The sequence below is a fragment of the Fulmarus glacialis genome, unplaced genomic scaffold (assembly GCF_000690835.1).
Source record: "Fulmarus glacialis isolate BGI_N327 unplaced genomic scaffold, ASM69083v1 scaffold2551, whole genome shotgun sequence".
NCBI classification, from domain to species: domain Eukaryota; kingdom Metazoa; phylum Chordata; class Aves; order Procellariiformes; family Procellariidae; genus Fulmarus; species Fulmarus glacialis.
This window is the reverse complement of record NW_009194497.1, coordinates 158,976-169,682: the sequence shown is the minus strand read 5'-3', so window position 1 is coordinate 169,682 and position 10,707 is coordinate 158,976. Positions and strand designations below refer to the sequence as shown.

The following is a 10,707-nucleotide window of genomic DNA, read 5'->3' as shown; positions in this document are numbered from 1 at the left end:
GCCACCGGCCTGGCCCTCGCCTCTGCGCGGAGGGAGGTGCTGGGATCCCCGGGCCTCCCTCCGGGAAGCGGCAGAGCCGGAGCTGGAGGAGAACTCTGCCCGGCCCGGCTCCGGCAGTGCTGTGCAATGAGGCAGCTCAGTTGGGAACAGAGGTGAACTAGAGCCACCCCTCCTTCTCACAAGAATATAAAAATACCAGCGTCACTTTTCTTAGCTTTTTTTTTTTTTTTTTTTTTTTCCTTATAAAAAGCTTTTACCAAACCAAAGCATGCGCTCCATTAAACTTCTGTTCCGTCGTGCAAATTGCTGTGGACTTTGACTTCCAAATTCACCTGCTTCACCTTCCTGCCTTTCCCCTCGCAGACGCCCCCCGTTTCCCTCAATATATTAATGTTCCTGACGGTGCAGTACCGGCTGTCTAGGGCCTTCCCCGCGCCCCTGGGCAGCTCCACCTTGGTGTTGAGGGGATGCTCCTCCGGGGCGGCTCTGGCAGCCTCCCGCTTCCTCCGCAGCTTTCGACACTTCCTGGCGAGGAGGCAAATCCCCGAAAGCACCAGCAGCAGCAGGGTGACGGCAGCGAAGGCGCTCCCCAGCGAAGCGCCCGTTTGAGATAAGGAGGCTGCGACGGCGGCTTCCTCCCTCTCCAAGATCAGCGACTTCATGTTAGTGCCGTTCTTGACCTGGTCGCCTTCGTTGTCGTAGATTAAGGAATCGTCCAGCATCAGCTTCCCGTCGCCGTCGACCAAGTCCCTGCGGCCGCGTTTCCAGCGGCGAGCGAGGGATCGCTGAACGCGAGGCCCCGCCATGCTCTCCGGGCCAATTACGTAGATGACTTGAAGGTACCACTGGTGTCCGGCTTCCACCTTTAAGAAAGGGAAGACACGCACACAGGAAATTTTAACTATGGCTTTTAGATCAAGTGATTTTTTTAAGTAAAGGTAGAGCTAGTTGCATTTTTTGTTCCGTTTCTTGACTCATGCAAATACCAACAAAAAAGTGTGTTTTTATGGGCACTTGCAGTAATTATCACCGAGTGAGGTGTTCAGTCTTGTTGTCTGTCTTTGGCAACTGCAATAATTAATTCAGGAACATTAATAATATGTTTTTTAAGAGCTGCTCTTCTGAGTGCTTTGGGAAAAAAAAATCTTAATAATCAAAACAAATTCCTCATCTCCATTTTCTGTGCTGGAATGTGCTTCTTAATTGGCTCCGCTGTTAATTTATGGTACAATCCTAGCAACGCCAAGAAGCCTCTTAAGCAAACAGAGGTCACTGAGTTACAAAGAGGGCGTCTTTGGGGAGGGACAAAAAGCCCAGAAATCAGGATATAAAATTCTGCCCTTGATCGAGAGCTTCCTCCGTGTCCCTCCTGTTCCTGCCACGATCTGCTCGGCTCCTCCGAGTCTCGTACTCCCCAGCCCCTGCGCAGAGAGAGGAACTGCAACCGGAGGTCGCCCGCCCCTGCAATTGGGAAGGGGTGCGGAGAGCTCCGAGCTGCGGCTGCCTTCAGAGGAAGGGCCAGCAGCGTTTACGCGCTCCACTGCTGAACAGAGACTCTGGTTTCTCACCTCGCATTTATACCCAGGCAAATGAAGGAGAGGCCTGCTACGGTACGATCTGCAAATGCAGATCATACACGATCGTGTAGGATCACCTCCGCGATGACGTGTACGTGAGGCCTCGCTTCACGGAGACCATGTTGCGGGTGGGTGTGGAGACAGCGCGTCCCACCACGCCGTCAGAAAAGATGGTGGAGGGTTGCCTTTAAACTGCAGGAGGCTGTAAGGCCTACCCTAGCATGTATTTGGTCTCTCTAGGCAGTGCCAGGCCCAGAGCCTACAATTCACAAAGTATTTGGGGCATCCTGGACAGAGAAGTTAGTTTTGGACTACCGATGTCCCTTGTAACATACCTTGTAGAGAGCATCCACCTTGAGAGTAAATCCATCGACTCCGGGCATGCTGCTTACCGAATGAAACTCGGACAGTTCGGAAGCGAAGTGGGCATCGAAAGGCACATCGTGGAAATACTTATCCGTCACTTCTGGTTGGTTTCGGTCCTGGAAATCAGAGAGACGTAATGAAGAAGAGTGCATGCTGTCGTCCTTCCAAAGGGAAGCCAGAGGCCAGGTCACTAAATAACACCTGCGTGCTGCTGCAGAAACTGAATTCAAATGCCCGGTCTCCATACCTGCATGTGGGCATGGCCATTTCTTTAAACGCCTAGCTTGCTTACAGAAAATATTTACGACCTATATGATTTGTAGACACTTCATATTGTCTTAGCACCGATTGTGTCAATATTGGGTTTGCAGAGCTGAAGATCAGGAGAAGAGTTTAACCAACCTGCTCAACTATGCATGCCAAACTAACTGATACCATTAACATTACCCTCGTCCCGCCAGTGGTAACGGAGCTGCCAAGTGTTAACTACAAAGCCTGTAGCAAGAGCTGAACGCATCTTGGGAGCTAATCCTAGATTTATACTACAAGAATTTCTGTGTGACTGGTAAACAGATCTCCCTTTATATGATGCCAGTCCTGTCAATTCCAAGCCATAGCATAAGCAGAGATCAAGGGTAACTTTAAGAGTTTGGTACATCACTTCTTTTTCTTCCTAATTTCTTGTTTGGTTTTTTTTTAGAGTAAGAAATACTCATGGATAAAGACTGAGGAAAAACTGATCTTGTCTTCATGGTTTGCACCTGTCTGCCCAGTACTGCAAAAAATCCACCACATTTCACTTCTCATCCCGTTGGAGTCAGAATCTCTTCGTAGTCGGGAAAAAACCAAACAGAAAGCAGAAGCAGGACAGTTTTGCAAGCATTTCAGACCCCTCACAGACGAGGGAAGCATTTAGCACAGGCACCACGCTTTATTCTGGCTCTGGTTTTCTGTGGCTGCGCAAAGGTGCAGGTGGCTGGGAGGGCTGCAGGGTCTGCCTGGAGACGCTGCAGGATAGTGCGGGGTTTGGGGGTGCCTGGGGAAGTCACACAGAAAAACAACAGTGCTACGTCATCCGGGACAGTCAGGCTAGTGAGAACGTGAGGACTGAAATAGCTAATAACGAGCTAAATATCAGTACGTGCAGCACCTCCCCACAAGTAGGAAGGCTGTTTAGTTCCCAGGTCTGTTAGGTCAGCAGGAGGCTGAGAGACCAAACTTCTCCAGACGTGATCACACACAATACTCGGTCGCGGTTTTGTCCATGGCAGAAAACTTACCAAGAGGAGAAATCGGTGTTTCAGGTGCTTGTTGGGTTGAATACAGCCATACTGAGGCCCCTCGTTATAGACGGTGCCCGTTGGGTCAAAGAAAGGCACGTAGCCATCCTTGCCCGTACACAGATAGACTTTTTCCAACTGCAGTTTGTAAGCAGCATTTAGGTTTTGTTCGGGGTTCCAGAGGACGCGGCCGTACAGGATTTGCCCTGAGGAGGTTGGGAGGAAAACAGTCAGGTTAAATTCTCCCATTCAACAAGAGAACCACCGTTAGAGCCAAACGCACCAAACTACACATGGCTCTGGGTTTTGAAGGGTTTTGATTTGCGTGTGCAGATGACAGAATACCGTGCCAGAGCACATTCTTGTCTTGTCTTCTGGTCATGCCATTACAGGGCTGTAACATGCTCAACGTGCCATTTGTTGCTGTGAAAGACGCAAAGCCAAATCTGGGTTTTACCCTTCTCTTTCAGAGGAATGGAAGTTGTGAAGACAGAAACATTAGGTACAAGCAGAACAGTAAAGAAAAAGAAAATAAATCCCACCCTTTGAAAAAGCCCCTTTGTAATCCATTTCTGCCAGAGACATTTCGGATTTGGTGGGGTCCATCAGAAACACCTTCTCGTTGTTACAGAGCTGAAACTCCGTGTTTAGGGAGTAGACCACAGGAACTGGGCGGTTTGTCTGCTGGAAAGCAATCGGGATCAAAAATCTAAAATGGGGACAGGAAAGGAAAAAGGAGAGGTTGAGTTTAGACGCGTCTGAAGTTACACGCTGGTGACCTACACAGTCTGCTTCGCCTTTCTTCCCTCCTGCTTTCCTATTTACGGTCTAGCAGCCTGTACTGGGGTGGCATTCAACCCAAGTTGCCCCTCACCCTGCCCCAGTTTTCCAGTAATGGTGCAGGGCTCTGCCCGACCAGCTGAAGCCGCCTCCCAACAGGTTTGATTTTCTTTCTGTCTGGGGACACCGAAGGCTACGCAGGCTTCTGCAGGCTGAAAACCGCTGGCCGAGAGGTATGACAGCCCAGGACAGCCCCTGTTCAGTCCACAGTCTCGCTAGATGTGACAGAGGAAAGGCAGGCACACAGATGAAGGCAACTTTTTTTAAGAAAGTTCTTTTTTTAAAGAAAGCAATGATGCCTGGCTTGTGCTCAGGACTAACAGACCCTGCCGTGCTACAGACTGTCTGGAGGACCCCGACCACCCCAGCCCAGCCTCTGCCCTGAGGGGGGACAGTCTTGGTCACGGGGGGACTCCTGAGCCAAAGGAGAGGTTCCTCCCCTCCCCTTTTCCCTTCCTGCTGCTGTTGTAGCGTGTCCCACGCCTGCTGGGACCACACAAACAACCCAAACGGGCTGAAACTGTCCTGCTGCCGTGATGATGGGCACGCCTTACCGCTCGGGAGCGTGAGCCGTACAGGGCAGGGGCTTGTCTCCAGGCTCTACCCACGGCTGCGTGGGCTGCACAGTACAGGGGATTAAGAAGATCGTGTACTCTCCAGAGTAGTCCTTCCTGGGAACAGACAGGAGACACTGCGGTCGCCAAACGAGACTCCAAGCTGTTCAGCCAGCCGATGTGTTTGCCGTTTTCTAATTAGCGTAAGCAGGCAAGACAAAGTTCATAGCAGGACCCCTCCCTCGCCCCAGAAATGTCCATCTACTCCAGCAGTCGCAGGAGGGACAAATTTGACCCGCGTGTTTAATTTGACCCTCTGTGCAAGGAGCACAAACTGTAAGAATAAACAGTCACAGACAGAATTAATAATGAAAAGGAATTTTTTAAAAAAGTAAACTGCATATTTCTAGATCTTAATATACTTACCTCCACCAAGCATAGCACTACTGATTAGGTCAGTCGTGGACATGAAGTCCTGCTTTTAACTTGCAGACTGCAAAACAACCCTGAATACTTTGTCACCTCTGGTATCTACCTACCCACTGGCTTAATTGCTAGAAAAATGCATTTACAAGGAGATGAACTGATTTTTCCCTCTACTTATACAACCAACAGAGGAGCGTTTTCAGCCTGACAGCGGCTCCCTGCGCGCTCTAGCTCTGAGCCCTTGAACAAGGCTGGCTCCTGACCACGCTATCGCTGTGGCCGCTGAAAGGACAACAGGGATTGCTCTCTCAGGCCTGGATTTGAAACCGCTGCGCTGCTGTTATTCATTGCTTAAGGAGAACATTGTGCTGTGGGAAGCTGCTGAAGGTGGCAGAACCTGCAGTCCTCACCTGTTATAGGAGCTGGTTGCTCTCCAGAGCTGGTAGGGAGAGTCAAAAGTCTGAGCGCTCCACAGCAGCTGCAGGTCAAATTCGATCCCTCCCAGGTGGTCTGGAGTCATTAAAAAAGACTTGACATCTGGCAGGCTGTGGTGCTCCATTACAAAAAGCCCTGGGGTGAGGACAAGGAGGTGACAGATAAGGCAGAGTACGGGGAGACCCCACGCTGCACACCTCAGCACAGAGGGACTCCTCGTGGGAAGAGGGACTTGTTCTGCTACCTGTGTTTTCAGAAAATATCTGTATTTTTATGTTGATTTCTTCCTCTATCAGGAAGATGCTCTAATGCTCTCACCTCTGAACTTGGCCTGCGTCTTGAACTCGATAACCAGCCGGCCATCCTCACGGATGTAGATCCTGATTATCTGCAGCCGGGCTGAGAGAACGCTGTCCGTCTGAATCCCTGCACAGTGCAGCAAGAAAAAAGTCACTGGGGAGGCCACACAGCAGAGTCGGTCCTCAGGTGGGCTCTGTCAGCCCCACGTAGCTCCAGAAGCATTTGAAAGAGCTCCAAAAAGGCATGGTTTAATTGGGATCATCCACCAGTGAATCAGCTATACGCTTCCTCCGTTATCCCCACGTGCCGCCTAAGTCTCACTCAGGCATAAAGGAAGTAAATATACTGAGTTCCCCCCTATGTATGTATGTATGTGAATGTAACTTATTTTACATAGTAAGTTGTAGATGATTGTTTCTGGGTACTCCTGGCCTTAATTCCTGAGTGGCCCTCCATGAACAAAGCTCTGCAAGTCCCTCCTCTACAATACTTAGTGTCACCGCTGGCAGAATAAAACCCCTGGTGAGGCACTGTCTGTTCCTCGTAGCCCTCTGAGCGGCAATACTGCTCAAGGCTGCAGGCAGGGGTTCACAGCACACACAGGCTCCAAATAGTGTGGTAAAGGAAAATTAACAACCTGGAAATAGAAGACTCGCAGGCACAGGATAAACCACACATAGACGCACGGATGTTAGGTCTTGGATGTAACCACCAGCAGAGGATAGGAACGACTTAGGGCTCGCTGCTGGGAGTACTGCTGTTTAACAAACAAGGGGATACTATGGGAAAAAGTCCATCCGTGAGAGCCAGGAGGCTGAGGAACGTGACTGCAGCTCCCGCACGAGAATCACTGAAAAGTGTCGGAGAAATGACTCCAAATATCCCCCAGGGAGCAACTTCTGTCTGGCTGTGGAGAGTCTGATGAAAAGAGAGTTCTTTTCCTGCAGCACTTTCTAGGGGTCAGTGACAACTATTCCCATTAGCAGAGAGAGCCTGGGGGGAAATAACAGCCCCCTTGCTCAGCACATGCAAGCGTACCTGCATGCCCTTTACTTCAGTGAGTGCTACCCGTGCTGAGGACTGCGGTGGCAGTGCAGAAACTAAGAAAAAGACAAAAACAAGAACAAACCGATTCTCCCGCACCCCTTCAAATGCCTCGGACCTACCCGTCCTCCAGAGAACAGTATCGTAGAAAAAGGAGAACTCCATCTCTGTGTGATGCTCAAGAGAAGCCCAACCTCTCGGCGCTGTCACGTAAATATAGGACACATAGAGTGGGACGTGGACTGTTAAGAAGGACTGAGCAGAGTCCCGTACCTGTCAATAAAACCCAAAAAAGGTGGTTATGCACCTTCCAAAGGAGAGACACTGGCCCAGACTCACAGCACCCACCGCACTCACGTTCTGCCACGCAGATGGGGAAAAAAGCCAGAGTACCTGCAACAGAAGACTCCTTTATGGATGTCCTAAACACAGGGAGGATAATGTGGGGATGAAGTATTTCTAAAGCAATATAATGTCATTGCCTCATAAAGACTGAGCATTATTGGCAAACAATTAGCGGATTTACAAAAAAGTTATTGCTGGACTGCCATTTGAAAAACAAAAAAAAATGAACTGCAGGGAAAAAAATAGGCAAGCACAAAGTGCTTCTCACATACGACAAAACCCGTACAATTAAGTCAGAGATGACTATCTGAACTTTCTTTACCTTTACTTGTAGGTGCTTTAGACAAACTTGTGTTTTAAATAAGGGTAAGTGCTAAAGCACACTTTTGTACTGGTACAAAAGGAGCTGTAGTCACAACTTCACCTCAAAAACCCCTCAGTTTCCAATTCCGTGAATTAAAAATAAGCAATTCTGCTTGCTCAGGACTGGCCCTAAGAGCATCTGAAATACCACAGCTCTCTGGCTATATATACACCGTTTATTACCTGTGGAGCGCAGCTGTACTCTGCAAGCCCCTGAGAGAGCTCAGAGAGACATTCCAGACTGGTTGGTGCCAGTCTCCAAGTACTAAATTATGCAGTTGTTCAGTTTAAGTAGCTTCTCTGGATTTGTGCAACTAATTGGAGCTATAAAAGGACAGTTAACAAAGTATTCCAGACTGGCAGGAATTAAAAAAGATGCTGTTGGCCGTAACATTCTGACTGGGAATTTAAAACAAGAATCTAACATAAATGAGATAGTCACTTGAGTGAGATGTACATGTATAATCCATCCATGAGAGGGCAGTGAGACACATCTAGTAGCGAAAAGTGCTCTTTTCAAGAAGAGCATTTCTGGCTTTTAGTCTGCCAGTCGGTTAATTAAGAAATTACTTAAAAATTTCCATGACCTCGCTCCACCGAGGAGTACGAACTGATGTGCCTCTGCTCTGTTCTTTGCTCATTTATATTGGCTAAGAATACAGTCAAAATTGTAAAAGAACAGAGCACAGGTGAGAATGTTTTGTATTTCTAGTACATCCTTGTATTATTGTAAAAAATATTTTACTAGCGCTCTGAAGATTAAGAGAATAAAACCTATGCTACCCCAACCAAAATAAATAATTAAATGCATTTCACAAAGCACCATTCTTTTCTAGGTAAAAGGGGAAAAAAAACATGCTCCAGTTGTACAGAGCAGAGCAGCAAACACACTTAGCAAATATTCATGAACACAAAGTGGAGCTTTGCCTAAGAATTGAGACAGATCGAGATTACGTGGAAGAGTTTGGGATATGGCATCTCACCTGGAAGTCAGCGGTGACAGAGCCTCCGCAGACATCAATTAATTCAGTCATGTCGTAATAAGCATCAAAGGTCCAAATGCAGCTCTTCAGGTTGAGGTGCTTGTAGAGCTGGATCGTCTTCGGCTCCCTCACTGTGGGGTCAAACTGGTAAGGGCGGTCGTAGCCAGGACCGAGAATGATGCTGTCGTAGGTCACTTCATCCAGAAACCCTGCCTCTGGGATTAAGAGACATCAGGACACTGATCACTCCAGATTTTAAAGAGCTTGAAGACAAGTACTGAGGTCCCATTTTCGCTCTCAAATCATGTCAGTGACTTTTATTATATTAGGGACTTAACGGGCTCCTCTCCATTATCCTAGAGGTCAAACTGAATATACACAGGTCTTCACAGGGGAAAACGTTATAGGAATGGGGTAAGAATCCTAAAAACCAAACTTATGAACCTACGAATGAAAGGTTGAAGTTAAACTTTAAGAAATGCAAAACAGCTTGAGTATGAAATGAACAGAATGAAGTACAACAATCTCCTGCCCACCACGGAACAAGTGTGGACCCCGTTACCCTGAGTATTAGAGACACAAACTGCCTTTTTTCTTCGGCTCTGGCATTTACTTCACCAGTAAATTTGCTTTTACTGCTTCTTGTTGCCACGCTGGAGACCTCAGTGACACAGACACAGTGATCCACTCCCTGTGGCTCCCTCTCTAACTGCATGGATATCACAAGACAGATTTGAAAAGCAGAAAATCACCAGCACGGTCTGAACCTACAACCTCCTCAAACAGAGCAATGCTGCTTTACCCCATTATCTTTTGAACATTCCCATACATCGCTTCTCATCTTCAACGGGGCAACTCTGTTCGCTGCTGTGAGTACAGGAAGATTAATTATTACTTACATAATGTCAGGAGAGCCCAGAGGAAGACCAAGCCGCCTCCTCTGCATTTCTTTACTGGCTTCTCCCTACCCCCAAGTTCAGAAAGCAAAAGTTGGCTTTAAAAATTACCTGAGATGCCTCTGAGGTCTCTGATGGTGACCAGGTTTGAGCAGACATGCTGGTGCCTGTAGATAGACTCGGAGAGAAGGAAATGCAGATTGTGCAGCGGCAGAGTGGAGATGAGGGGCAGCATACCATCCTGATGGGGGATCTGCACCGAGATGTGGATTCTGGAACAAATAGTGGATGAGAGAACAGAAAAAAGCAGCCCTAGCAGGCACGGGAGCCCCCACGCCTTACCCCGCACCCCACAGCAGCACAGCACAGACAGGGTGAACCTGCTAGCGGCAGCCTGATATTTAGTTTCAGCTAGATTTCCCCATCTACACACCTGCTCCTTAGGCTGTCCCACCAACTCCAACTCCCTGAGGGGAAGGGCACCCCCCTCAGCAGAGCAGGGTGCGAGGAAGAGAGTGGGAGCACTACCCCGAGCACCCTACGCTGTTCAAGAGGGCACACTGCATGGAGGGATGTGGTTTCAGACACATGTTCTCCTCTTGACCCAAGCCAGCTCTGTAAGTCTGGGGGGCCTGGGGAAGGACTGCACTCTGCCCTTCTCCAAGCTCATACCTGTTGGGATGCTCCTTGTGCTTGACATCCAAGTACTTGAGAGTGGCAATGAATGACTGCGCCTGGAAACCTCGGGCCGTCCCTGCGACCACAGGAGTGTGACAAATGGCGCTGTCTGTGCCTATGGTAACCACGTTGCTTCTCAGGGGCGTCCCCACATGGCCAGCCTTGTCCACAGCCTTGGCCACACAGCGCACATGGAACCGTCGGCTGAAGTAAATGCTGTCCAGCACCTGCAGGGAACGAGGAGGGAGAAACATGCATGTGGGTCAAACACACCAGCGTTGCAACATCTGACCGTGTAGCAAAATCACTTTGTGCTGGTGTTTTGAGGCAGCGTGGAGACGAGGCACACGCAAACGCAAACTAGGAGCACGCGCGTGCCGATGTCTGCTTGGCCACTTGGGCATGCAGGTGTGATTGGCCTCTTGCTACTTATGCTGCAGGAGATGCTCGAGTATGTCGGGTGCTTTACAGCTTCCTAACTCTGCCCACATACTGAAGGGAGGGGAAGAGGGAGCCTGAGCTGTTATGATCTGCCAGGCTCCATCTGTCTCCTGCCACCAGGGATTTACTGAAGTGTCTGAGTGCTCACTTCCCACGTCAACAGAAGTGGTGCTTTCAGC

General features: G+C 49.0%; 1 protein-coding gene across 1 annotated transcript in view; it reads right to left on the bottom strand.

Moving 5' to 3' along the window:
* Positions 1-278: 278 nt before the first annotated feature.
* FRAS1 (Fraser extracellular matrix complex subunit 1) overlaps positions 279-10,707 on the bottom strand; it is a gene marked incomplete at its 5' end in the record, with an annotated part of 117,283 nt that continues 106,854 nt past the window's right edge. Inside the window, 11 exon segments of the mRNA XM_009587766.1 lie at positions 279-863; positions 1,913-2,059; positions 3,224-3,429; positions 3,766-3,932; positions 4,618-4,734; positions 5,454-5,613; positions 5,797-5,904; positions 6,945-7,095; positions 8,514-8,728; positions 9,521-9,681; positions 10,082-10,314. Coding sequence (XP_009586061.1) covers positions 279-863; positions 1,913-2,059; positions 3,224-3,429; positions 3,766-3,932; positions 4,618-4,734; positions 5,454-5,613; positions 5,797-5,904; positions 6,945-7,095; positions 8,514-8,728; positions 9,521-9,681; positions 10,082-10,314 — 2,250 coding nt within the window.